General features: G+C 55.7%; 1 protein-coding gene across 2 annotated transcripts in view; it reads left to right on the top strand.

The window, feature by feature from the left end:
* PARP1 (poly(ADP-ribose) polymerase 1) overlaps positions 1 to 21,462 on the top strand; it is a 36,833-nt gene extending 15,371 nt beyond the window's left edge. For both annotated transcript variants that reach the window (XM_032838851.1, XM_032838852.1), the window contains 18 exons: positions 1,944 to 2,060; positions 2,670 to 2,846; positions 3,711 to 3,855; positions 5,070 to 5,210; positions 6,456 to 6,698; positions 6,851 to 6,919; positions 7,156 to 7,288; positions 8,782 to 8,977; positions 12,459 to 12,587; positions 14,806 to 14,889; positions 16,200 to 16,322; positions 16,927 to 17,055; positions 18,022 to 18,120; positions 18,523 to 18,675; positions 19,407 to 19,534; positions 20,164 to 20,225; positions 20,790 to 20,904; positions 20,985 to 21,462. In XM_032838851.1, the coding sequence (XP_032694742.1) occupies positions 1,944 to 2,060; positions 2,670 to 2,846; positions 3,711 to 3,855; positions 5,070 to 5,210; positions 6,456 to 6,698; positions 6,851 to 6,919; positions 7,156 to 7,288; positions 8,782 to 8,977; positions 12,459 to 12,587; positions 14,806 to 14,889; positions 16,200 to 16,322; positions 16,927 to 17,055; positions 18,022 to 18,120; positions 18,523 to 18,675; positions 19,407 to 19,534; positions 20,164 to 20,225; positions 20,790 to 20,904; positions 20,985 to 21,066 (2,325 nt within the window). In that variant the 3' untranslated portion in view covers positions 21,067 to 21,462. The remainder of the gene's footprint in view (positions 1 to 1,943; positions 2,061 to 2,669; positions 2,847 to 3,710; positions 3,856 to 5,069; positions 5,211 to 6,455; positions 6,699 to 6,850; positions 6,920 to 7,155; positions 7,289 to 8,781; positions 8,978 to 12,458; positions 12,588 to 14,805; positions 14,890 to 16,199; positions 16,323 to 16,926; positions 17,056 to 18,021; positions 18,121 to 18,522; positions 18,676 to 19,406; positions 19,535 to 20,163; positions 20,226 to 20,789; positions 20,905 to 20,984) is intronic.
* The last annotated feature ends 6,145 nt before the right edge of the window (positions 21,463 to 27,607 follow it).

Raw genomic sequence — 27,607 nt, 5'->3', positions numbered from 1 at the left:
TTTTTTTTTTTTTTTTTTTTTTTTTTTTAAGATTTTATTTGTTTGTTTGTTTATTTGAGAGACCGTGAGAGAGCATGAGAGGGGAGATCATCAGAGGGAGAAGCAGACTCCTGGTAGAGCCGGGATCCAGATGTGGGACTCGATCCTGGGACTCCAGGATCATGACCTGAGCCGAAGGCAGTTGCTTAACCAACTGAGCCACCCAGGCACCCCCATTCCGTAGTTCTTTAGTGGAGTGCCAGACTTGCTGGGGACGTACAGGGGACTGGAAGAGACGGGACTGTTTCCTAGTTCTTTAGTGGAGAGCTCTTGTCTGCAGATGCGATGGAAGGCATGTGGTGAAAGTGGACAGAACTGATGACCAAGTCCGTAGTCACGGATATTCAGCACCGTGTTGATGAGGCGGGCGTGGAATCAGTAAAGTTGATGAGTCAGAAAATGCTGGGTGTTTGGTGCTGACACACACATTGGTGCGCAGCATCTGCGGCTGTGGAGTCTGTAAGGGCACTGGGAAGCTGCGGAGAGCCGGCATCAGTCTTGTCGTGGAACTTGCTCTCTGCCTGCGTGGCGCTTCCGTGAGAGGATCCGGGTTTTGCCGTGGCACAAAAATCAGAATCCGTTTCTGACCTGGTTGGAGCTGCTTGGTGAGAGCCCTGGGTTTGGTGTGATTGTCCCTCAGCGGACCCGTTTGCGAATCTGGCTGTAGTAAGGCTGTGGCTGGTGTTACTTTGCACTTGCTCACCCGTGTGGTGTTCTCTCAAGCGTCATCGGGGATGAAAGGAATGTAAGAAATGCAGATGTTCCCCAGCCCGCCAACCCCCGGGCCTCACCAGCCTGGCCTTGGTGGGATTCCACTGCTCCAGTTGAAACTTGTACCATGGGACTCGGCCCATACTCCCCCACGCTGTGACTGGCAGCACAACGCCAGTGGGGGCGGGGCAGGTACGCGAAGCTGGGGACAAGTGTGCTGTACTGTCGCTTCGCCAGTCGCGTTAGAATCTTCCTCGTTCCAGGGTCCTGGCTGGCCCATTGGGAGAGTACGCAGCTCTTGATCTCAGGTTCCTGAGCTTCAGCCCCATTTGGGGGGCAGAGATGACTGAAAAAGTCTTTTTAAAAGGCCCCATTAGGGGGAGCCTGGGTGGCTCAGTGGGTTAAAACTCTGCCTTCAGCTCAGTCCATGATCTCAGGGTCCTGGGATCGAGTCTCACATCGGGCTTTCTGCTCAGCAGGGAGCCTGCTTCTCCCTCTCTCTGTGCCTGCTTGTGATCTCTCTTTCTGTGTCAAATAAATAAATTTAAAAATCTTTAAAAAGGACCCCATTAAAATCCACCCTTGGTGTGGAGAGCGACTCCGCGGGGTCGGTGGGGCTGGCATTTTACATCTGGTTTGCAGGGGTGCAGTCTGCAGCGGGGGGGACCCTCGCAGGGAGGAGGCCCGCCCTGACCGCACTCTGATGGGGAGGCTGCTGCCGGCCTGGGCACAGTGTTGGCGAGGTGGGGATGCTCAGAACTTCCATGAGGAGACACCGCGTGTATGGCTCCCGAGATAGGAGAACTGTGTCCTGAGAAGCACAGATGTGCTCCCGTGTGGTGCTGAGTGGGATACGAAGTTGAGGCCGGCGGGGGTGCTTGGGTATTGTCCCCACCCGTGTTTGGGTTGGAGAATGGCCATGCCTGGTGTCCTTGGGTGCAGGTGTTGGGGCCAATGGGCCCATGCGCCAAGGGACCTGTCTGTGAGGGGTGGTCCCAGGGACAGCTTGCTTCAGGTGGAACTGGGATGCCCCAGAGCGTGGCTGGGCCACGTCCCTGTGGAGGAGACCAGCTTGGAGGTACAGCCCACCTGATGTACAAGGACCCCCGTGGAGACTGAGCGAGACAGGGGAGCCCCCTCTGGTGGGGTCTCTGGACAGAGCTGGTCTGTCAGCCACCTGGCTCTGTCTGCAGGCCCAGAACGAGCTGATCTGGAGCATCAAGGATGAGCTAAAGAAAGCGTGTTCGACAAATGACCTGAAGGAGCTGCTTATCTTCAACAAGCAGCAAGTGCCCTCTGGGGAGTCAGCGGTGAGCTGCCTTCACATTATGGGACATGTGGGAGATGTGGGAGGCAGCCAGGTCCCTGAGTGCCGGTGCTGTACCTCCGGGCCATGGGAGGCCCTCCAGTGGGATGGCCACTGGTGGTGATTGGGAAGAGTGGAAAGGCCGCAGTTCTGTGGCATGGTGGCCACGTCCAGGACAGGAAAACCTCCCCATACATCAGCCCCAGGTTTAGGATTTGGGGGAGACTAGGGTGGGTTGTATATTTGCCTGGTGTGTTCATGCCACACATGTTAAGGCTCAAACACTCAGGAACTGCCAGGTCTGGAGGGCATGGAGCCGCCCTCATGAGGGGAGGACTGCTAGCACCCCACCGGTTTCCCCAACTGGCGTGGCTCCTCACCCAGGAGCAGGGGGTGCTCTGGATCCTCCTTTCCTTCTACATCACCGAGGGATAGGGGCTGTGGTACTTCGTTTGGACAGGAGGTCTCTTGAGGTACAGCAGCCCAAGCTCTGCAGGTAGACCAGCAGCCCCAGGGAGTCCATGTCAGGATGAGCCCTCTCCTCTCTCCTCGAGTGCTTGTCTGCCCACGCTGGGGAGTGGCCTTCCTGCAGCTTCTCCTCTCTGGGCTTCAGATCTTGGACCGCGTGGCAGATGGCATGGTGTTCGGTGCCCTCCTTCCCTGCGAGGAGTGCTCGGGCCAGCTGGTCTTCAAGAGCGATGCCTACTACTGTACAGGCGACGTCACCGCCTGGACCAAGTGTATGGTCAAGACCCAGACCCCCAGCCGGAAGGACTGGGTGACCCCTAAGGTAAGCAGGAGCAGGGTGGGTTCTGAGGTCTGAGCAGATAAGCACTGCCATCCCACTTTTTGGGCTTATCCATGCTCCGAGGCCCCCAATGCAGTGCCATGTAGGCATGCGCAACCCGGGAGGGACCCTGGCAATACTGTCCGCTGAGTCTGAGTGTCGTTGGTTTGTCTTCAGGGAAAACCCTGCTCACGGCCCACGTGTGCCGGTGTTGTTACAAACTTGGAACCATTGGAAACACACTGTTTGCAGTGCCGTGTACTTGAATGCTGATGCCTCACATCGGTTTAAGATGTATTTATTTTAGAGAGCAGGGGGAGGGGCAGAGGGAAAGGGAGAGACCCAAGCAGACTCCCTGCTGAGTGTGGAGCCCCAGGTGGCGCTTGTCCCACAACCCCAAGATCATGACCTGAGCTCAGGCCAAGAGCTGGACGCTTGACTGACTAAGCCCCCTTGATACGCCAGCCATGCATGTCATCCCTGATCGTGAAAAGTAGACGAGCCAGATTCTCTTTGCTCTGGTGGGGGGTTATTTCTAGGGAGGAAGTCGTTTCTTTTTTTTGTTTTGTTTCTAAGATTTTATTTATTTATTTGACAGAGACATCAATCACAAATAGGCAGAGAAACAGGCAGAGAGAGAGGGAAGCAGTCTCCCCGCTGAGCAGAGAGCCCGATGTGGGGCTCGATCAGAGAAGCAGGCAGAGAAGGGGGGGGAAGCGGTCTCCCCACTGAGCAGAGAGCCTGATGGGGGGGGGCTCGATCCCAGGATCCTGGGATCATGACCTTAGCCAAAGGCAGAGGCTTAACCCGCTGAGCCACCCAGGCACTTCTAGAAGTGGTTTCTTAACTGAAAGTTAAATTCTTCAGGAATTCCGAGAAATTTCTTACCTCAAAAAATTGAAGATCAAAAAGCAGGACCGAATATTTCCCCCTGAGACCAGTGCCCCAGTGGTGGCGGCCCCGCCCTCCACAGCCTCGGCACCTGCTGGTGTGAACAGCTCCACTCTGCCAGGTACAGCTTGGGGCTGGCCGTGGGCGGGGGACCCTGACCAGAGTGGGGGAGGGTCTCCCTCTGTGTCAATCCTGCTCCCCTTGGCAGGTGAAAGGCACTTGGGAGGTGGTCTCTTAAGGGCCAGTGGGCCTGATCCGAAACGACATTTTGAGTGTCCTCCTGCCTACACGATAGACCTTGCTTCCCTGCCTCCTGGCACCCCGACCCCATGTCAGTCATCCTGAGCCTGACGTGAGGCTCAGCGCTCTGGCGCAAATAGCCCTGCCGTGTACCAGGCCCACAGAGCAGGGCTGTTCGGTGTGAGTGCGAACACACCAGCACACGGAGTGAGACCGGTTTGGGGTTTTCCATATGCTGGAGAGACTTGTTGCCTTTGTTCACTCCAAGACACGTGGCGGAGTCTGAGGAGGGCCACAGTTTGGTGCGTGGAGGACAAGAGTCAGCCTAAACATGAGCCTGTTGGTGACCTGCCTCTTCCTGGGGAAGACTGTGTATGTGTGTACACATGCACATGTGTATGTGTGGTCTTTCTGAGTCCAGCTGCTGCTGGTGTGGGGTCAGCGCTGACTTGGCCTCACAGGGAGGACTTGAGGGACGTCCCCCTCCATGTTCTGGTCGAGGAGTGCGTGTAGGACTCTGGTTTAGGACTGCAGATAGACACAGCTCTGTCGTGGGCCTTCCTGGTCTAGGGGCTGTGTTGGCCTCAAGTGCCAGGTCCTGCTTTGTGCCTGGAATCTATCATTTGCTCAGTGTCCTGCCTACTGAAGCTTTGTCCTTGAGGAGATGGGTTTGTTGGATGGGGTTAATTAATAAACACCATATAAGAAATTGCAGCTTATTTTTAGATTGGAGTTGGGAAAAGAATAAAAGTAGTTGGGAGCTCACGTGATTCCCTCTCCTGTTCCCATCCCACTGGCAGCCCCGTAGTCCCCACAGTGGCTTTCCTGCTCTGCCTGTGGGGCAGGGCCAGGAACCCCCACTGGCCAGGCTGGCCCATTTATGGGGCAGTGTCATCGTGGGGCTTCTCCCCTGGCCTCGTCCTCTGTATGCCAAGGGATGGGACAGGCTCTCCGCGTGCTGTGCTGTCCTGTCCTCTGCTTTCCGACTAGACCTGGGCCTCTGTCTTCATAGACTTTTTCCCTCAGGGATGCTGGTCAGAGGGAACTGAGGTGTCCGTGAGACCTCATGGCCTGACGGCTGTTCTCTCGTCCCAGATAAGCCGTTGTCCAACATGAAGATCCTGACTCTCGGGAAGCTCGCACGGAACAAGGATGAGGTGAAGGCCATGATCGAGAAACTCGGCGGGAAATTGACAGGCACGGCCAACAAGGCCTCCCTGTGCATCAGTACCAAAAGTGAGTTGAATCTGTTGTGTAAAGCAGGGCCGCATCGTGCCTCCTGGGATGGCAGTGAGGTTGAGGGGGGGAGGGGATGCGCTGAGTGTGGTGTGACACCGGCAGGGCACTCCCAGATGGGTGTCCTCGGTCACAGCATTGTTTGGTCCTTTATGGGGGAAAGCCAGCACCTATATGTGCAGAGCTGCCGTGTTTTGTGTGTGCGTGCCTTGTGTCCCCAGTGGAAGGCTGCTGACTGACGTTCTCAGCCAGCCTGAACTCCTGCCCTCGGAGACACTGATGGTCTTGGCCCCTCCACAGCCCTGGGGTGGGGTGAGACAAGCTCAGGGGTTGCAGGGCCAGACAAAGACTCCTTCGGACGTGAGGGTTGGTCCTTCAGGACCCAGGGAGGAACTTGCTTTGTCGACGGATAGAAACCCATAGAGTGAGGCAGAACAGAGAAACCGGAATATGTGCCAGATGACCGCACAAGAGAAAGTGTCTGGGGAAGAACCTTGCAGAATCGGAGGTAAGTCATTTACCAAGTCAGGAGCCAGAAGTCAGGGTCATGAGGTGTGCTCTGCATAGACTCAAGCCATCTCCGTGAAAGCCTGGTGCTGCTGTCAGATCTGGAGCAGACAGCAGCTCCTGCGGATAGCCAGAGCCTTTCTGAGGACAGGGCAGGAGGCCTCGCGCTCCCTGACGGCACACTGTGTCACAGGCTCTAGTGACCAGAACAAGACAAGCTGACATCAGAACACACATAGACCAGCGGAACGGCCTGGAGAGCCGGGAGGAGCCGAGGTTCATGATGGGGAGAGCCGGGTCTCTGCCTGGCCCCACCGACAGATCCACACAGGTTGGATCGAACACTTGGATGGGAGACCTGGAGCCAAAGAACTCAGAGGAGGAAACAACGAGCCCCTAGACTTTGGTTTTGGTGATTTCCGACTCTGGCACTAAGAGCAGAGCCAGACGAACAGGACCCCGTCAAACTGGAAAGCTTCTGCACATCAGCATCGGCAGCACGGAGAGGCCTCCTGCCAAGTGGGGGGAAGCACCTGCCAGTCGTGCGCGTGGGACGCAGCAGGGTCTGGCAGAGGGACATGGGCTCCCTTCCTGCTCCCACCGCCGGACCGTCTCTTGGGGCGCATCTGCCCGCACCGTGTGGCCCCCCGGCTCTGGGTAACAAGGAGGGGGCTCAGTCGGTGGGGCTGTGATGTGCTTCTCACTGACGCTCCGGCTGTTCTTCCCCGGTCTGAGCAGAGGAGGTGGACAAGATGAGCAGGAAGATGGAGGAGGTGCGCGAGGCCGGCATCCGCGTGGTGTCTGAGGACTTCCTCTGCGATGTGTCCAGTTCCACCAGAAGCCTTCCAGACTTGCTCTCGGCCCACCTCCTGGCCCCCTGGGGCGCTGAGGTGAAGGCTGAGCCAGCAGAGCCTGCAGCCCCAAGAGCAAAGTCAGGGTCTGCGCTCTCTAAGAAGAGCAAGGGCCCCATCAAGGAGGAAGGTGAGGTTGCCTGGGGTTCCGGGCCCGCGTGCTCCCGGGATGCTCTGGCCGAGGCTGCCTAGACCCGTTGGCACACCAACCCCTCACCCTGCCTCCCCACCCCAACTTTCTGGTTTTGTTTTACTCATTTTCCTTTCTTGTTCTTTTCCAAGGCGTCAACAAATCTGAGAAGAGAATGAAATTAACTCTTAAAGGTGGAGCCGCTGTGGATCCAGACTCTGGTGAGCACACAGGAGCGCGAGCGGGCAGGTGGTCCGGAGACGGGGGCTTCTGGACCACACCTCTGCACCCCTGCCTCCTTGGGCTCCCCTGGGCCTGAGGACGCCTGGGCCTTGTGGGGAGCCTCCCACAAGGAGTGTCCAGGCAGGTGTGAGTCCCCCGCCTGCAGACCCCCTTCTTCCCGAGCTTATCGACCACCCTTTAAGAGGGAAAACCAGGTGCCCTGCCTCTGCAACAGGTCTGGAACATTCTGCACATGTCCTGGAGAAAGGAGGGAAGGTGTTCAGTGCCACCCTTGGCCTGGTGGACATTGTGAAGGGGACCAACTCCTACTACAAGCTGCAGCTCCTGGAGGATGACAGAGAAAGCCGGTGTGTCTGGGGATGGGGAGGTGGCCTGCGAGGTGGCCCTGTGAGGGAGTGGGCCTATGAGGGGTGTCGGGAGGTCTTTGGCCAGAGGGAAGATACCGGCACGCCACACAGCCTGGCTCCCTGCCATCCAGCTCCCCAACTTCCCGGGACACACTGTCCCACCGTCTCTTGAGACACTCTGCCTACAGCCCCTTGAGGAATCCAGAGCCTCTGACCCCTGGATACACACGGATCCGAACTTGTCCTTCAGATTCCCCAGTGCTGACCCTTGTGGGCTAACCTGGACTTGGTCTTAGTGGCAAGTGGAAACCGCTTCCCTGCTGGGACTCCAGTTGTTGGTTGAAAACTAGATGCTGTGTAGCCGTGGCCCCAGTGGAGGGGGCATGATGTCGGCGCCTACGAAGCCTTGACTGCTGGCCGTTTGTCGGTGCCGAGCAGCTGGGTGCCTCCCATTGCCTCAGCTTCTCACCAGGGCTTTCGTCTAAAAGTGAATATCAGATGGAGCCCCAAAAGTCCAAAGTATCTAGTAGGCTACTTGGGTTTTTTGAAGACCTAAGCCCAGTGTCCTGTGTCTTATCACCTGTTCTGGTGGCCCAGTTTTAACTGGTTTTCACAGTGAAGGGACAGCGTGGGCTGTCAGGTCTGGACACCTCTCTAGGACAGCTCAGTAGAGCACCTCGCAGACATTTCCAGGAAGAACCCAAGCAGAGAATGTTTAAGATTTTACTTATTTGAGAGAGCACGAGCACAGGGTAGGGGCAGAGGCTAAGGGAGAGGCCTGACATGGGGCTCAGTCCCATGACCCTGAGTTCATGACCTGAGCTGACACCAGTTGCTTAACCAACTGAGCTACCCAGGGGGCATCTCTGTCGTGATATAAAAATTATGCGTTCTTTCCACCAAGAAAAATGAATCACCCAAAGCCAAGCAGTGTGGCACCTAGGGTGCCAGTGGTGTGGGCCCCCAGTTGCCATGGTAACCAAGAACAGTGGCCTCAGCCTGTGTGCCTCTGACACGCGCACACACCCCCCGCCCAAACCTGTTGCATCTGAGCCCAGAGGCTCCAGTATCTAGGTTTTGTTGCTCATGGTTGTGTATCTTGAGTACAAGACTTCCAAGCGATGCTTACTTTGTTTCTGTGAGGAGTGAGATGGGTGTTTATTTTATAGTCTGAGTTTATACGCTTGCTTTGCGAGCTTGGCTGGCAATCGAGTGTAACCTGTGCTTTGGCACTTTCTGGGTCCATTCACCAATATGATTCGAAAGGCAGTTCTTGAAAGTTCCAACTCTCCAGTTCCTCAAAAGTGAAGGTCTTTCATTGCCGTGTTTCCTTTGTTCCTCTGTGTCCGTGGCATCATCTTGGGGGCCGCAGCTCTGTGTCCCCAGGCAGAATGCAGGGAGGGAACCTGCTCCCAGCACATGAGCGGCCAGCCTACAGGTCTGTGTGTGATCCTCCTTCTCTCCTCCCCACTCCCCACCCCGTGCCCTCGCAGCTACTGGATCTTCAGGTCGTGGGGCCGCGTGGGCACCGTCATTGGCAGCAACAAACTAGAGCAGGTGCCGTCCAAAGAGGATGCCATCGAGCACTTCATGAAGCTGTATGAAGAGAAAACTGGGAATGCCTGGCACTCCAAGAACTTCACAAAGTATCCCAAAAAGTTCTACCCTCTGGAGATCGACTACGGCCAGGTAATCCCTACTCTTAAGCCATCTGCTTCCAGCAGAAGGAAGAAGCACCATAGTAGCCAGACCTCGCCCCGGGCCTGATGGCCTTGTGAGTCAGTGCTCCTCGGCATTCAAAGGAGGAAACACTTCTCCACTCTTGACAGTGCTCAGTGTTAGGCCGACACCAAAACCAGACAGACCTCGCAGGAGCGCTCCCATGTCCCTAGGAACATAGATGCGGAGGCGTAACCGTGGAGTAATAACCCACATGCAGGATCTCTGTACCACGACTGGGGGCAGGGGGTTGAGCCCGAGAATGTGAGGTCGGTTCAACACACAGAGATCAGTGCCCTGCTGTATGACTGTGATGATAACAGTCACAGTCGCGGACGGAGAAACTCGGAAGGAGATCCAGCACCCTTCCACGAGTCACGCCCAGACAGTGACGTAGGAACTCAGCTGACCGTGGTAGCATCTTTGAGAACGTGAGGGGGATTGGTCCTTGAAGTTGCTCCCTCAGTTCATTGGGAAGTGGTTCTTACATTCCAGGTGTGGCTTCTAGGCTGACCCCATGTTTTCCTGTCTGGTTTGCCATCAGGTTACTACAGTTCAGTTGGTTGAGCTTCTGCCTTTGGCTTAGGTCGATCCCAGAGTCCCAGGGTTGAATCCCGGGTCAGGCTCCCTGCTTGGTGGGGAATCTGCTTCTCCCTCTGTCCTTGAGCCCACTTGTGCATGCAAAATAATGTAATTACATTGCCTTGGCCTCTGTTGGATTGTGGTTTTGGGTCCCAGATGCTCCTCTGATAATTCCTATTAGACACTTTTTAAAAAAATATTTTATTTGTCAGAAAAAACAGGAGCACAAGCATGCAGTGGCAGACAGAGGCAGAGGGAAAAGCAGGACACGATCCCAGGACCCTGGGATCACAACCTCAGCTGAAGGCAGACGCTTGACCCCCTGCACCCCCCAGGTGCCCCTCTGTTACATGTTTGTGGCTGACTCATTTTCCTGTGTATATCACCAGATAGCCTTCTGTTATCCCTTGGCTGATAACCTTTGCGGACATTTGTTCTGACAAGATGCTTATTCTGGCTTTTATAGAAAAATCTGTTGCAGTTGACCCCTGAACAGTGTGGAGGGTCAGGGGCACTAACCGCTCCCCATGATGCAGTCGAAAATCCATGTTTAACTTGACTCCCCAAAACTTAATCTGTTGTTGACCTGAAGCCTGACCAATAGCCTAAGTTGATTTGAACTCATTTTGTGATGTGTGTATTGTATACTGTCGTTTTATTACAAGCTAAGCTGGAGGGGAGAAAACATTATGAAGAAAATCATAGAAAAAAATACACTTTTTTCATGACTTTTTGTTTACGTAGTTTACTTAAGTAAACTACACCCCATGTGGGGCTTGAACTCAACAACCCTGAGATCGAGTCATGCTCCAACTGAGCTGCTGGGGGCTCATGTACTTATTTTTTCTTTTCTTTTTTTTTTTTTTTTAAGATTTTATTTATTTATTTGACAGGCAGAGATCACAAGTAGGCAGAGAGGCAGGCAGAGAGAGGAAGGGAAGCAGGCTCCCTGCTGTGCAGAGAGCCCGACGCGGAGCTTGATCCCAGGACCCTGGGATCATGACCTGAGCCGAAGGCAGCGGCTTAACCCACTGAGCCACCCAGGCGCCCCTCATGTATTTCTTTTTAAAAACAAAACAAAACACACACACATAAAAAACCCCAGGGCACCTGGGTGGCTCAGTCAGTAACAACTCTTGATCTTAGGATTTTGAGTCCAAACCCCACTTTGGGTGTGGAAATTACTTTAAAATACCTTTTTTAAAAAATAGAATTTACTTTGTAATGCTGAGGTTGAGATCCTGGCTTGTCTGACTCAGCAGTGCCCCCTACTGGTCAGTTTTTTTTTTTTTAAATTTCAAAAATAACATTTAGAATTTTTTGAGAAAGACCCAAAATCGTAATCACCCAGAGTTAAGCACAAAGTTATGGTGTGTCTTTGGCACTCCTGTCCCTTCACGGGTACTTTCCTCACCAGAGGACTGGAGTTTAGCCCTGCACGCTTCGTCGAGAACCCCCCCCCCAACGCCCCCCCGGCTTTTGGAAGATGCTGTCCAATAGAGCTAGACAGCCACCTTTGTAGCCTTAATATTTCAGTAGCTGCATTTTAAAAATCAGAAACCGTGAAACTAACATTAGTTATTTATTTTCCTCCCCCTCCCACCTTCTCTGAAACCAGATCTTTGAAATCTGGTGTGTTTTCAGCCCTTGCAGTGTGTCTCTGTTCAGACTGGCCACCTTTCAAAACCAGGGCCACTGAATTCAGGTGCACTGGCCTAGGGCAGCATCTGGCAAGGTGCCCAGATGTCCCGGGGTGGCGGTTTATGATCTGTGGCTCCCCTGTGACGGTGCTCCTGAATATGTAAACATCTCCGCTTATCACCCCCGGAGAGGGAGGCCACAGAGTAATCAGTTCAAATAAGGTGTTTCACCGTGAACAATTGGCCTCCTCAGAGAGCCAGAGAGCCTTGGAGACTTGGTGTCGAGACAGCGTAGTTGACAGCCGCATCCAGGAGTGAACGGGCCCACGGCCCGCCACACCGCTTGGGTGAACACAACAGATGCCAGGATCAGTGTCCACTCAGAGCAGGTACCAGCACAGCTCATTGCTGGGGACACTGTCAGGGCAGGGCACAGTCCCTGTCTGTCCTCCGGCCATTTCTAAGTGACAAGGGTTCAGCTGTCTGCAGTCCTGTGTGGTCCTGACTTAGCCTGGGTTCCCCAGAGAGCAGGAACACACAGTCCAGTGTTGAAAGTGTGATCACAGGGGCGCCTGGGTGGCTCAGTAGGTTAAGGCCTCTGCCTTCGGCTCAGGTCATGATCCTAGAGTCCTGGGATTGAGCCCCACATCGGGCTCTCTGCTCAGCGGGGAGCCTGCTTCCTCCTCTCTCTCTGCCTGCCTCTCTGCCTACTTGTGATCTTTGTCTGTCAAATAAATAAAATCTTAAAAAAAAAGTGTGATCACAGGGAGCAGAGGGAGGCCACAGAGGGTGGAGAGTTCCTGCTGTCAGTCTATGTGGCAGGAAATGGGTGTCTGAACCTTTAGGAGTATGGTGAAGACTGTATGGACATCTTCTGGTTGGCCCCTGGGGTGCAGTAGTACAAGATGGGAGAAGTTACCAGGTGTCCTCTTGGTCCATCGTTTGGCCTGGTGGCTTCCCAGCTCTTCCAGGGTGGCCCCATGGGCTGTGGGCCAGTTCCCAGGGTGGGCAGTTGAGGGCATGAGGGGCTGGGCACCTGCAGTGGCCATTGGAGGAAGGGTCTGGAGCCCCCACGGGGATCGTGGGGAAGCCTCTGGTCCAGGTGCAGATACTGCCTCAGCCTTCTGTGGTGGGGGGACCTGTGGCTCCTTCGTCTGTGGTTCAGATGCTGTCGCCACTTGGCTTGGGTTGTTGAACAGGGCCTTTGACTGGTTCACTTTTCTCTAAAGGATGAAGATGCGGTCAAGAAGCTGACAGTGAACCCCGGCACCAAGTCCAAGCTTCCCAAGCCGGTGCAGGAGCTCATTAAGATGATCTTCGACGTGGAGAGCATGAAGAAAGCCATGGTGGAATACGAGGTGACTGTGTGCACAGGGGTGGCTGGGGTGGCCGTCCACGTCTTCTGCCTGTCTTTTTTTTTTTTTTTTTTTTTTTTAAGATTTTATTTGACAGACACAGATCACAAGTAGTCAGAGAGGCAGGCAGGGGCGGTTGGGGAAGCAGGCTCCCTGCTGAGCAGAGAGCCCAATGTGGGGCTAGATCCTGGGACTCCAGAATCATGACCTGAGCTGAAGGCATAGGCTTTAACCCACTGAGCCACCCAGGCGCCCCTCTGTCTGTCCTTCTGCCAGACACCGAGCCAGGCCTCTGGGGCCTTGGGACCGCAGACTTCCCGGGAGGTGGACAGTGTGCCTGAGCGAGCTGTCCCTGGGTCCCCATTCCCCTGCGCGTGTTCCCTTGCTGTCGTGGCAGTGTGTGCGGGCGTGGCTCTGGAGCCGGCCGGCAAGTGTAGCCCGTGTACCGTGGAAGAAGTGGGCGGCACTGACGAAGTGTAGAAAAGCAACGTTGAGGCATCAGACAAAACTAAGAAAAGGTTGAGGGTGGGGGTGGGTTTGTCCTGTTCCTCCTGCTCAGGCAGGATGAGGGGGCCGTGGTTGAGGCTAGTTGTCCCTGTGTTCTCCAGCCCAGCTTGGCTTTCCCAGAAGGTGAGCTTGGAACCGGTGGCAGGACGGTTGCCCCCCGCCTCCTCCCCTGGCTGCTGTTAATGAATGCTGTGGAGTCTGCAGGTCCCCTTACGGGCCTGCAAACACCCAGGGCTTGGGCGCTTCCGTTGAAAGTAACCCCTGCACCGACCTCCATCGGGAGGACTGGCTGGTGTGACAGCTTGCGGACAGTCTCACCAGGGACATGGGCGAGGGAGCGGGTCTTCGTTTCTCTTAACGTTTAAGAAGAAACATCCCACGTGTCCTTTCCAGCTTCCTGTGCTCTAGTTCATAGGGTCTCTCAACTCCTAGCAGACCAGGTCTCCCTGGGACATACCATTTCTGGGCTGGCTCTTGCTCAGGTGACCGTCTCACAGGAGGAGACAGGCCAGAGCTGTTGCAGAGCTTGCTGGAAGGCAGCCCATGGGCAGCGGTGGAGAGTGGGCTGTTGCTCGCTCCTTGCCTGACGGGCGGCCTCCCTCCACTTCTATAGGGCTGGACCTGAGAAAACCCCAGGTTTCTCTTCAGGGAGTGGGGTACCTGGCTTGTGTTGAGTGAGCCCCATTCTTGTCCTTGTGGCCTATGAGGAGGGGCTGAGGGGCACTGGCACCGACACCCCGCATTGGGGGGTGCTGTTTCTTCAGAGCACTGCCCGCCCCCAGCCACCATTGCAACGCCTTCCTCAGCGGCTCTCGGAGCCGGTTTCCAGTCTGCACCGGCGATGCTGGGCTCCTTTACGTGCACTGCTCCCCTCCTGAAACAGTCTCCCCACCTTCTTCCCCAGACCGGGCAGCGGCTACTCCACTTCCCAGGGACCAGACCGCCCCTCAGGGTAGAGACTCTGGCTTTGAGGGGAGGGAAGTGCCATTGGTATGTGATGCCACGTCTACCACACCTGGCGGGGGCTGCTCCCTATCCATTTCCCTGCAGCTTGTGGCTCCGTCGTGTGCTGCAGGTGTTGGGGTGCCCCAGGGGGGTCAGGACACCAACCACAAGGGGCACGGGGGCCTCCAGAGCAAGCCAGCCCCATTTTCCGGGTGGGAGACAGAGGGTGAGCATAGACTCCTCCCGAGCTGGCAGCAGGCCACATGCTTTCCCCACGACACTTGCTGCTTGTCCTGACGGTAATCCCCAAGGCATGTTGCTAGAATCAGCGTGTGACCTTTCAGGGTACCTGATTTGAAAAAACAGCGTTCTTTTGGGTATAGATCTGTATGTTCAGGAGCGTGTACTTAGAAGAACCTTTCTCCCCACTTTCTGGTCCCTATTTGGCTGGGAACGGTTTGGGCTCTGAGGCTCCGGGGCGCCTGTGCTGTCCGGCCCTCCTCCTCCCTGGGAGCCAAGTTGTGCTGGGCCAGGGTGGACTGAGTGTGGGGCTGCAGGCATCCTTGTTTCTCGTCACTGCCATGAACGAAGCGAGCGAGACCCGACCCCCCCCCCCCCCGAGCCCGTGGTGTGGGCCCAGGACAAGCCGCAGACAGGGTTGGGTCTCTGCTGCTGGCAGGGCCCACGAGCCCCGAGGGGCACTCGCCAGCTTGCCCGTGGTCCACTGCATGGAGCGGCTTTGCAAGGGAGCATTCCCCTGTCTTCTCAGATTGACCTTCAGAAGATGCCCTTGGGGAAGCTGAGCAAGAGGCAGATCCAGGCGGCCTACTCCATTCTCAGCGAGGTGCAGCAGGTAGGCAGGGGGCCGCTCGGCTGGCTTGTCTTGGGGGAGCAGTGCAGGGTCGCAAGCTAACACGTCCCAGAGCCTGAGGACCTGGAGGTCTCTGTTCAATGCCGCAGGTGTGGTAAGTGCCTGTTCCAACGTGTGAAGTGGCCGTGTTTTTAGTGATCAGTTATGTAATAAACTCCTTATGAACTGGATAAGGTATTTGGTTCTCCTACCTCATAAAAACGTCCTGATTTGGGGTGTTCTTAGGCTGAGATTGAGGCTCCCAGTTGGCTTGGTTGGTGAAGCACATGGTTCTTAATCTCCGGGGTCTTGAGTTCAAGCCCCATGTTGGGTGTAGATAAAGTCTTTTAAAAAGAAACTGGCATTATTTTGCAGTTACTTGGAAATCTCACAGAAAGTGAAATAGTAACTCACTTTGGTTCATGCTCATTGATCATCTAACTGGCCACCCAGCAAGGTCCCCCAGTTCGCAGGGCCTTCCCGCTGCACCATGGGGACAGGGTGCAGGCCTGGCCTGTGAAGGAGGGGCACAGGAAAGTAGACTTCTGGCTGGTGCTGGAGAAGGGGCCCCAGGCAACAGCTGCCCCTGAGCCCTGGCCCCTTCCCTGTCCAGAACCCCTGGTGGAGAGGCTGGGAGAGTGTCCTTCCCCACGACACAGAGCCAACTGCAGCAACAGAAAGAAATTGAGCATGGGGCTCGGCCGGGCGGGGAGGGGGTGGGTGCTGGGGCCTGAAGGGGGCCAAACTATGGCCCTTTCACTGCCCCGTGGCCATTCAGGTGCCTACCCAGCATCACAGCAGTCCGGCTCCTCCATCTCTGCATTTATTGAGCACCTTTTATATATGGAGCATGAATGGGCACTGTGGCAGGAGGGGGAGCTTAGCCTTTCTGTGTGTGGCCACCTGGATCTTCAGGTGTGAGAAAAGCCAATTCCTTCCCTTAAGCTGAAGATCTGTGGATGGGCCGGGGGGGTGGGTGGGCTCCCCGAATTGATAGCATTGGGGTTTTACCCCCATTTTGTTGTGAGAAGTTCCCAAACATTGATGTAGTTGATGAGTTTTAGGAGCGTGCACGAGCTCTCCACCTAGATGTTACACTTGACACCTTGCACGGCGTTGGGGGTGGTGCGGGTCCCTCATTGTCCAGGTCTTCTAGGAATGGAAGTGGACAGGGGTGGGGGGCCCTGCCCTTGGGCCGGTATGACACCAGCATGAGATGGTCTTGAACGTTTTCACTGCATTTCCTGGCTGTTGCTCACGCCGAGCCAGGTCAGGCTCGCTGTCTCCGTCTCTCTCTCTCTCCTCCCCCGAAGGCAGTGTCCCAGGGCGGCAGTGACTCCCAGATCCTGGATCTCTCAAATCGCTTCTACACCCTAATTCCCCACGACTTTGGGATGAAGAAGCCCCCGCTGCTGAACCACGCGGACTGTGTGCAGGTAGCCGGGGCGGCCCGAGGGAGGAGCAGCCTGGGCCACTCCCTTCCCACAGGGCCTGGTGCTAGGACCTCTGGGATCTCTCTTCTTTTTTTGTTTTTAAAGATTAGATTTTATTTATTTGACAGAGATCACAAGTAGGCAGAGAGGCAGGCAGAGAGATGGGGAAGCAGGCTCCCTGCTGAGCAGAGAGCCTGATGCGGGGCTCGATCCCAGGACCCTGAGATCATGATCCGAGCCGAAGGCAGAGACTTTAACCCACTGAGCCACCCAGGCGCCCCTGGTCCCTCGTTTTGAATAGGATTTCTTCCCACGGTGGTGACCGACCACAGGCCAAACAGATGGGTCTTCCCTCCCCGCTGCCTCGGAGCCAGCGATAGTCACTGCCCCCACTTCTCACAGTACCCTTGTAGCTTCAGGCTCTCCCTTCCCCCAAGGAGTACCCCCCTCATTCACTAGGAGCCACGGGTGGATGACAAGCTATTCCTAACCAGCTGGGAGGCCTTCCCATCACCGTCCCGTCACTCTGAGGGTTTTCTCTGCTGAACCTAGGTTTGTCTCCCCTCACCCTGGTCCCAAGCCCAAGGTTTTCCATCTTTTCCTTCAGGCCAAGGTGGAAATGCTAGACAACTTGCTGGACATTGAGGTGGCCTACAGTCTGCTCAGGGGAGGCTCTGATGACAGCAGCAAGGACCCCATCGATGTCAACTATGAGAAGCTCAAGACTGACATTAAGGTAACAGGCCCCTGTCTCCAGTGCATCTGTCCGCTCGTCCCCAGGGCAGCAATCCCCAGACTGGAGTGGGTTTCTCCTGGAGGAGACCTCCTCAGAACAGATTGTTGGGCAGGCCTCCAAGCCAGGGTCTTTGGCACAAGAGACTCATTTTTGAGCAGCCTTCCAGAAAGTTCATTTTTCCTTAATCTAGAGAAGATCTGTCTTTGGAGGTTTGTGTGGCATGAGCTTTAGAAGATTTGTCATGCCCGTTTCAGAAGCAGAAGTGCCCAGGGCAGCTGTAATGAGTACACAGTACCTGGGTTCCTGCTTAGGTGGAGGTGCCTGTGCTGGGGCAGGAGTCCCCTTGCCACAGCCCCTAGCTTGCCTTGACCTTGAGCCTGGTCTCCCTGTGTCTCACCTCCCGGAACCCTGCAGTGTGGCTGGGTTCCCCTGAGCCTGGGATGGGGTGTTCAGATCCCAGGAAGAGCCTCTGCTTCTTGCCTAGAACAGAGCATAGATCTGGGGGTCCAGGTAGAATAAGCCACCAGATGTCACCTGTGTGGTCCCTGGGGCACTTTCTTCACGGGAATGCTGCAGGCAGGGTTCTCTGGTGAAGGGTTTATTCGGTTTACAATCCTAAAGCCTTTTACTCAAGAAGCTGTGAGGAAAACCAGATTTCCTGGGTTTTTTGCATTTTGGCTGAGGGCGAAAATCGAGAACACAGCCTTCCCCGTGGCGCACTTGTGTTTGTGCGGGGGCGGTTACGTCGGTGAAGTGACGGTTATTTGGCGGGCAGAAGCTCTAGCCACTGCGCAGCCTTGAGGATTCAAAGACCTAGAGCGCCAGTCCTCCTCCTCAAAACCCAGCCTTGGGGGTGGGTCCTTGCAGGTTCTGACTGCAGCCTTGGCTGTGGGACGTCTCTTGGCCCCTGTGCTGGGTGGCTGTGCTTGGGGTCTCCCTTGCGCAGACTCGCCAACGATGTTCTAGGTGGTGGACAGAGACTCGGAAGAAGCAGAGACCATCAGGAAATACGTTAAGAACACTCACGCGACCACGCACAATGCCTATGACTTGGAAGTTGTTGACGTAAGAATCTTCCTCTTTTCCACTTCCTCCAGCCTGGCCTGGGTAAAGAACCGTTTGCTTTGCTTTAAATTACTAGAGGAGCGACTTACTATCGGAGGAGAAAGGTTAGTCTTGGAGTTTGCGGGTGCTTAGTGTTCTTTCCCTAATCCTTTTTATTTCCGATCTCAAAGCCTTGTTTGAGGACCTGAAAGCACAATCAGACATGGCAAAGCATCTCGGGCACACCTCTGTCAGATGGGGTCCTGCCCGGGCGACTGCTCCCCACCCAACCCTGCCTCCTTGCAGGCCGCCACAGCCGCTTCCTCTGGCTCTGGGGCAGCTGGCCCATGCTCCTGCATCTTGTGGATCTTGCTGTGAGAGTAACGTGGCATCCTCTGTCCCCGGCCCTTCACCCCCGAGCAGATCTTCCGGATCGAGCGCGAAGGCGAGAGCCAGCGTTACAAGCCATTCCGGCAGCTGCATAACCGCAGGCTCCTATGGCACGGCTCCCGGGCCACCAACTTCGCCGGCATCCTGTCCCAGGGCCTCCGGATAGCCCCGCCTGAGGCGCCCGTGGTAGGTGGCTAGCCCAGGGTGAGTGGCAGGTGGCACCCAGAGATCATCTGCACCTTGTCCTCACGGCCCTCAAAAGTGAGGTGTCTGGGCCTTGCCCTGAGAGCTGATGGGTGTGTTGACATGCGAAGAACAGGCCTTGGCCACAGGCCAAGTTGAGTCCAGACTGCCTCCGCTCCCCTCTGCCAGGTGACTTCTGTGAGTCCTGGTGTGCTCCTCAGGAGATTGTGGGAGGGCCGGAGGGAGGCCCTGCTGAGTCGCGGCCTGGGTCATAGAGGTGACCCGCCAGACGGGTGCTCGGAGCCAGTCTTGCAGCCTCTTGCTGTCCAGGTGTAACAGGTGGGGAGCAGCGAATGGCTCGCGGTGCCATGTGGTAGCACATGACCTGGGCAGATGCCCTGACCTCCCTACACCTCACCTTTGACTGACAGAAGGAAGTAAACACAAGAGCCGCCATTTATGGGCTGTTGCTACGTGCCGGGCACCGATCTAAACGCTTATTAACTTGGTGAATTTTCATAACAGTTCTGTGAGGTTCTCTCCCCAGTTGAGAGAGGAAGACAGCGGGGGGCAGAGAGATTAAACTTTCTGCGGCCCTGAGTGCCCCCACGGGACCAGGGTCCAGACAGCCTGGCGCGTGAGCTTGGTCTGTGGGCGTAGTCTGTACTCGGGAGCTCAGGGGTGCCGCAAACAGCCCCCAGAATGTCTTCTGTGGCCCTTTTCCCACCCTGCAGACGGGCTACATGTTCGGTAAGGGGATTTATTTCGCCGACATGGTCTCCAAGAGCGCCAACTACTGCCACGCGTCCCAGGCAGACCCTGTGGGTCTGATCCTACTGGGAGAAGTCGCCCTCGGAAACATGTGAGTCAGCCTGGCCTTGGCCTGGGGCCATTGCTGGGGACGGATGGGGGTGGTCAAGACAGGAGAGCTCCCCTTGGCCAGGAGGGGACCCTAGAAATTCCCCACTACAATGGTAGAAACCAGTTCTAGTTAAGTGAATGCGGGAGCTCCGAGGATGAGGAGTCCAGCCGGGACTCCGGAACTGGCAGCATCCACCTTCTGTGGGCTAAAGTGCACGGAGGATGGTTGCCCCCCGCCCCCCCAGCACACATGCATGCACAGAGATGTTAGATTTTGTGTTTGAGATCAACTCAGATGAACCTGGAGATGAACTTCAGATTCCTGGCAAAAAAAAAAGTCTGGTTGGTCCTGCCTGCCTCAGGCCTGTCACAGTGACACAGAGAGCAGGGTCCCGTAATCGAGCAAGGGGGTGAGGGTCGTGATCTGAGAAGCCTCTGGAGCTGTGGCCACAGCCATGTGACCCTGCAGCGGTGGTGGCACAGAGCGCTGACCGGGAACTTCGCCTTCGCCTCTGGAAGCCAGGGGTCTGGGGAGGACTGGGTTCTTACTTGGGCTCCTGCTTACCAGACTGGTGGTTTGAGAGCCCAGGGTCGTCGGAGGCCCTTCTGAGACCTTCCTGTCTTGCACAGGTACGAACTCAAGCACGCTTCACACATCAGCAAGCTGCCCAAGGGCAAGCACAGTGTCAAAGGTACCGTGTTCCAGAAAGTGCTGCTCCCGCCCTGGCTGCTCTGGACAGCCCGGGGAGGGCACCCTCTCTCCCCAGTGGGCTGCGTGCCTGTGGCTCGCTGGAAGACAGCTAGAGGGTCATTAGATAATTGGGTCACACCCCCTGGCTGCCTTTCGAGCCTCAGGAACTGGGTGCGTTGGCTTTGCATTTTACCGGGACTGTCAGCCGTGGTGCCGAGGGACATCCCCTGACCAAGTACCGCCCAGGTGTCTGGGCGAGCGGGAGCTCCCGCCACCTGACAGTTCAGGGCCTCCGCCTGCCGGGTTGAAGTGCAGGCTTTGGACTTGGGCTCAGTGGAAATATGATCAGGCTGGAGGGTGAGGCACTGCTCTTAGTGAAATCAGGGAGGCATGCGCCTCCGGAGCTTGATTTATAGCGCGGGGTTGTATCCGGAAGGAGGGCGAAGTGTGCGGTGTGCGTGTCTTTTTAAAGTGAACACGTAGATGCGACAGAAGTCTGATCTTGAACATTCTCGAGCTAATGTCCTCACGGTTCCTCCTGCCACTTATGCCTTCTGTCGTGCAGGTTTGGGCAAGACAACCCCTGACCCTTCTGCCAGCATCACAATGGATGGTGTGGAGGTGCCCCTGGGGACAGGGGTTTCCTCCGGCGTGAACGACACCTGCCTGCTATATAACGAGTATCCTTTGGCTAGTGAGTGGGGTTGCGGGGCTCGGGCCGCCGTGAGAGTGTGTGCTCCTTGACCCGCGTCCCCTCCAGGTACATCGTCTATGACGTTGCTCAGGTGAACCTGAAATACCTGCTGAAGCTCAGGTTCAACTTCAAGACGTCCCTGTGGTGAGCTCGGGCGCGTGGCTGACGCCGTCTGGGGACAGGGATGGAGGTGCCAGCGCTCACGCCCCCAGACCCAGCAGAGGCTGCTGCTGCGTCTCAGGAAGGCTCCTCTGCGAATGTTTGCTCACGTGTTAGATGATTTTTCCCCAGCTTTCCGGGGGCAGGGGGGTGGGGGAGGGGGTTCTCCTGCGGCCAGCACCCTGGTGGGGAAGACTGACAATAGAGGAGATGGGGGGGTTGTCTAGACTAGTCCTGCGGGAGGGGCGCCTGCCTTACTCACCGGCTCCCCCAGTGAAGGGAGAAATCACTCCCCCCTTCTTTCTAAGTGTTCACCTGTAGTTTTGGTTTGGGAAAAATGTTAAGCATTTATTTTGAGGTAAAAATAAAAACTAATTTCATACTACTTAGATTTTCTTTTTTTATTTTGCATTTCTTGTCTCCCCCGCCCCCCGCCTTTTTTTTTTTCTTTTTCTTTTTTTTTTTTTGCTTCTTTTATCTGAGTTCTATGGGAAGACCAGAAGGAGGAATATTAACAATTTGTCACCCTTAGAAACAAAAACGTGCTTTCCTTTTCTGGACGTGCTGGGATGTGGAAGCTCTTCAGAATACATAGTGCACTGAGTTAAAAGTTGCATTTGAGGTTCCGGAATCTCCCTCGGGCAGTTCTGTCTTCCAGATGAAAACGGTGTCACTAACACACCCCGGGGCTGGTAGTCCTTCTCGATTAAATGGAAATGGTTTCCTCGTCTGTGTGTCGTGTGTTCGGTGTCATTCTGACTGTGGATCTGGTTTGTCCTCCCGGCATGAGGTTCACAGAGACTACAGGGGGCTGATGGCACTTGGATTTGTGGGGACCCAGAATGTCCAGCAGCAAACGGCCTTGCGACGGGGTGAGGGGTTCCCGTCCACACAGCAGGAAACCAGAGGCCGGGAGGCACACGGACTTCGGTCTCCGCCAGCGCTGTGCAGGTGGACATCCTGTTGGCCGACCGTCCACGGAGCGCAGTCCCCCACCACTCCTCTCCGCAGGGGAAGGAGCCCGCAGCGAACAGGGTAACCACTGGGACACGGGGGCCAATGGCTAAAACCTGAAAGTTACATGGGGGTTTGGTGAGGGAAGCTGAGCCCAGGGCGTTCCTGGCCAGTGAGAGGTGGAGAGGCAGGCTGGCGTTCTTGGAGAGGAGCTGCCCTGAGGGACGGCAGCAGCCGGCGCCCACGGGCAGGTGTCCAATTTCAGCCTGATGGCAGCAGAGTCCTTGCCCTTCTCCAGTATCCTGGACTTGTCCCTGGTGCCTTTGACCTGAGATGCGTCCCAGATCAGCTGGTCGGCAAGGCTCAGGCTTCCTGGATCAGGAGTTTTCTGTGTTCTTCCCCATCCCTGTCGGCGCAAGAAGAGGCTGTCGCCCTCATGGTCCTTAATTAAACAAAGTATTTTTAGGTTGGAGTGATTGCTCAACGGGTTCCCTTGCATCACAACTGATTTTTAAAGGAAATTCACATTTCTGAATTCATGTCCTCTCCAAGGGAACCTACGATGCTTCAATATTTATATATTGAGTTTCTTTCCTGACCTGAAGTCCAGTCCTATCCCAGAGTGGAGCTGAACTGCACCCTGGTGATTGTAATTTTTTTCTGAGCCTTTGAAAGAAACCCCAGTGGAGAGTGTAACCGGGGCCTCTGCTGCCCGCTCCAGTCCCCTCAAAGGCCCACATGCATGGTCTCAGGCGCGTGAAGCAGACACTGCACATGTGCTTGTCCCTCTGTCCCTCCAGCATGGCAGCGGCAGACTTCCGTTGGCGGCTCTGCCCCTGCCCCGCTCAGGGTGTCACCCTCTGGAGGCTCTCAGAGAGCGCTTTGTCCGGAAGGTCCCAGCGCTGTGCCCACGGGCTATCCCTTGAGCGAGAGAACACCCTCCCACCCCCGGTGGTTAGCTGCCCTGCTGGAGGCCTGCCCGGCTCAGGGTCCATCTGCCTTCTCCCAACACCGTGTGTCCGTCTGGGTCTCAGGACTGGTCGGCTTCCTCCTGTGACACTCCAAGGTTACCAAATTGGTGTCCCTTCTCTTAAATTCTGTTTGAAAGCCAGCAGATTGGGGCTCGGGTTTTTAAAGGAATGTTACGAGGCCAAGTTGCAGTTTGTTTGGGGCTAATCGTTCAGGGGTTTAGTGTGGTCTTGTGACAGCGCCCCGTATCCCTTGCCAGCCTCTCCTCTGGTCTTGGGAGGGGAGCAGCGTAGGTCTGTCGACCTGTCTGAAGTGGTCTACGAGAAGACGTGTTTGGAGCCTCACTCTGAAAGGTTAAAAGGAACCATAAAGGCTCCTGGGTGAGCCAAGGGTCCTTTGGAGGACCAAAGGAGGTTGCCCACCACCGGGCTGGGGGCAGTGCCAGCAGCGAGGACAGCCTGCATCCCAGGTACTCATGGAGGGAGTGGGCACATGTGGTTTTGCCACAAGGGACTCCTCGTGGTGTGCGTGGTGAGCACCCTGGATGGACATGGCTCCCATCTTGTAGGATCCAGTCTACTCCATAAGCCCGAGACTGCTGGATGTCACTGTCCCCTGCAGCCACAGTACCTGGGTCTGGGGGCCCGGGAGCGGGGGTGAGGAGTAGTCCTCACTGTGACCACATCTGATAACCAACTGCTGTGTACTTCCCACCCCAGAGCTCTGCTGGTCCCTGAGCGAGCAATGGCTCCCCTTGGACACAACAGTAGTTCCACTGAAGGGAAGACGAGGCCGCTGCCTGGCTGTTTGAGGCTCCCGAGAGCAAGGTGCCCCCACAGCAGGGAAAGGAGTACCCTACTGACTACCATGGGGGAGGCTGTGCCATGGAGGTGAGCACCTCCTAACACTCAGGACCTCATCCTAGCACTCAGGAGCACCTCCTAGACTCAGGAGCACCTCCTAGCACTACCGTGTCCAACAGGAACCAGCCACCCTCAGCAGTAACACACAGGACTGTTGAGGACTTGGGCCCTCGGGGTGAAGGGTTGGGCCCTCCACCAGGTGAAGTGCTGATTGGCTGAATTCCTGACCCAAGGGCAGGGAGACGGGTCACGGATCATGAGAGGAGTTGAGGCGAGCAGGTTCTCTGACCAGCTGTAGGAATGAGGACCGAAGTAGCCCACTGGGACCTGAGTCTGGCGTGTGTGGTGATGGGTTGTAGTGGCTGTGAATATAGACTGGACTCCTGTCTGTCGAGTATCTAGAAATATCTATGTCGGGGCGCCTGGGGGGTTCTGTCAGTGAAGCATCTGTTTTGGCTCAGGTCATGATCCCATGGTCCTGGACCGAGTCCCATGTCTGGCTCCTGCTCCTCAGGGAGCCTGCTTCTCCCTCTGCCTCTGCCACTCTCTCACTCTCTCTACCTCAAATAAATAAAATCTTTAAAACAATCATGTATAGGCCCGTCCCCACAGCTTGCTCCCCTCCCACCCAGCTCAGTGCACTTTGAACACGGAGGGCTGCTCTTACAGAACAAGTGGTGGGCTCCGTGTGGGGGGAAGTGGAGGTTGGGGTCCAAAGCACAAGCCCTGTAGGCCCAGGGTCACCTGAGCCGTGGCCCCTTTTGGCCCTTTCAATCAGGCTTCCTCATTGACCAAAAAGATGAACCGAGCCATTCATAATCCCTGAAAACTTTTGGTACCTACCTCTTTGAGTTGTCTGAAGGTTTTCTTTTTAAATCATGTCTACACCCAACGTGGGGCTCGAACTCCCAACCCCGAGATCAAGAGCCACGCGCTCTACTGTCTGGGCTGGCTGGGCTGGCTGGGCGGACCCCCTTTGAGTTGTTAACGAGAATGTGCGTGCTGATCCCAGCAAAATGCTTCGGGCGGCCTCCTGACCTCGACGTGCCCTCAATAAATCTCAGCCATCACCGTTGAAGTCCCAGAAAATGTTTAGCCCGTATGAGTCCAAACAGGAAGACCCAGATGAGAAGGGGAAGACGAGGTACAGGGACAAAGACACCAACCTTGCGCTTGGGCCGTGTGCCCCACTGCGATCCCTCATGAGACCTCCCCAGGACTCTGGCCTTCCTGCTCAGTGTGGCCTCCCATGCCTTCCTGTCCTCCCTTCAGCCTAAGGGACCAGACTCCAACACCACCCCCACCCAGGCCTGGCCCCACTTGCAGCAGGCCTGCTGGGGCTCAGAATAGCCCAGCTGCTGTCTAAGCAGATGGCCTGGGCTAATTTTAGCCGTGCGGTGCTCCCCCAGGGGCCGGGCTGGGCCTTTCGGATTTGAATAAGACCATGTGTGCATCTTTGGTTTAGAGCGAATAACAAAGCTTTGAGCGGTTGTGACCTTTGTGTCTGCCTAGCACCTTAGAGGCATTCCAGAAATACACGGTTTTAGACAATTTTGTTTCTCTGACCCGGCAAGAGCCCAAACCACACAGCGAGCAGGTGGTGAAGCCCATGGGGCTGCTGGGGATGAATCGGGAGACTGAGCACTGACAGGGGTGGGGGAAAGCAGACGTGGTAACAGGCAGGTAGCAGGGCCTCGGTGTCCCCCGGCACCGGGGCTCTCTTCCTCTCTTCGTCGGCCCTGGAAGAGTGAACCCGGAAGGCATTCACACGTGATGTTTCTGACCTGTAAGCCCCCCGTCTTTGAAGACTGCCCTTCATACAAATCCCTCCAGAGCCAGCCCAGTTAGAGACCTACGTGCCAGCTGTCCTTGGCCTCTCTCTCTCTGCTGATGACCAGTCAATGAAGAAAGGTGAGGACCAGAGTGGACATCAGTACGATGGGGAGACCCTCTAGTTCATGGCTTCCTAAGCTGGGTCTGGGGACTGAGCAGATGCTCCCTGGTTTTCGGGAATCCTCCAGAACACAGCTGCTTTCGGCTTCGGACAAGGACAGCCCCCACTGGACATCAGCTCTTGTCTCTCAAGAAGTGGGCGGTGCCAAGGTTGATGAACTCAGCTCTGCCTTTCTCTTGGCTTCCCCTTCACTGTTGAAAGACCGCAGCTAGACACCTAACAGCAACGTCCATGAGCAGGATAGGAGAGACTTGGCCCTCATCCATCTCTTTTTAACAGAAAAAAACAAAACACGAAATAGAACAAAAAAAGCAATGACTTTTCTCCATTGCTCCCAGGAGACTAATCTCATCGGCCCAGGTTGGGACCCACGTGGGGACCCCGGCTTCGAGGGAGGTTGGACAGGGAACACCCAGGCTGTGTGGCCCATCTTAGGGCTAGGTGGGCTCTCCCAGCAAGGAACATGGGGTGCGGACTCCCCGGGAGCACGCCCAGGAAGGTAGGACCCTCCAGACCACGGCTCCAGAGAATCACTGAGTCTCCCTCAGCTGCTCTCGCCTTCTGAGACTGGTGAAGTTGTAAACCACAGGAAGAGAGAGAGTGCTCAGAACAGTCGAAGTGGCAGTCTTCAGTGCTGACCCTGCAGACCTGCTGCACTTCCATGACATTGCCAGACACCCCAGACACTAGTGTATGGTGGAGATTCCAGGCCCCTGTGGCGCCCAGCCATGGGCATGGCTACCACGACCTCTAGGCGGGGCTGGGGACTCTCTGGGAGCAGGACGGTGAGCCCCAAGGGAGCCACCGCTGGCTCTCCTGGGCATCCCCCACACCAGCCTCGAGTAGGGACCAGGGACACAGCGACACCCGAGGGGATGCATTGGACGCCCCGTGCAGTTAACAGACACTTGACACAACACATCCTATAAGCGTCATGTCGAGCACAACAGGTGATCACAACCATTCACTTGCCTCCTGCTGCCCTTTCAGAAGTGTCCGGTCGGGGGCGCCTGGGTGGCTCAGTGGGTTAAGCCTCTGCCTTCGGCTCAGGTCATGATCTCAGGGTCCTGGGATCAAGCCCCGCATCGGGCTTTCTGCTCAGCAGGGAGCCTGCTTCCCCCCCTCTCTCTCTCTGCCTCTCTGCCTACTTGTGATCTCTGTCTGTCAAATAAATAAATAAATTCTTTAAAAAAAAAAAAGAAGTGTCCGGTGGGCAGGGGTGCCTGGTGTGTGACCCTGGATCTCAGGGTTGTTTCAGCCCCCGTTCCCATGTGGGGTGTGGAGCCTACTTAAAAATAAATGTAAAATAAAATAAAAGCATAAAATAGTTCAGCGAGGGGCTCCTGGGGGGTTCAGTCGTTAAGCATTTGCCTTTGGCTCAGGTCATGATCTCAGGGTCCCAAGATCGAGCCTTACATCGGGCTCCCTGCTCAGCAGGGAGTCTGTATCTACCTCTGCCCCTGCCCCTTCTTGTGCTCTCTCTCTCACTCACAAATAAATAAAATCTTAAAATAAAATCAAAATTTAAAAATTTAAAAAAATAGTTCAGCAAGGGCATCTTTCTCCAGCTCCTGGAAGAACATCCTGTAGGCAGGCCCTATGACTCTTCCCTAAAGACACACGGCCTTTCATGGCCCACGATGACTCTGAGATCCCAGCAGTTTCCATGCCTCTCCACCCACTGACCTCTGACCTGGCTGGAGGTTCTCAGAGTCACAGAACTCTTCTCAGACCATTTCCTCTGCAAGCCTACTGTGTTGTGAAGTCTCCTTCATAACTTCAATCCAACT

The sequence above is a fragment of the Lontra canadensis genome, unplaced genomic scaffold (genome assembly GCF_010015895.1).
Source record: "Lontra canadensis isolate GAN:19392208 unplaced genomic scaffold, GSC_riverotter_1.0 scaffold106, whole genome shotgun sequence".
NCBI classification, from domain to species: Eukaryota; Metazoa; Chordata; class Mammalia; order Carnivora; family Mustelidae; genus Lontra; species Lontra canadensis.
This window is presented reverse-complemented; position numbering and strand designations above follow the sequence as displayed.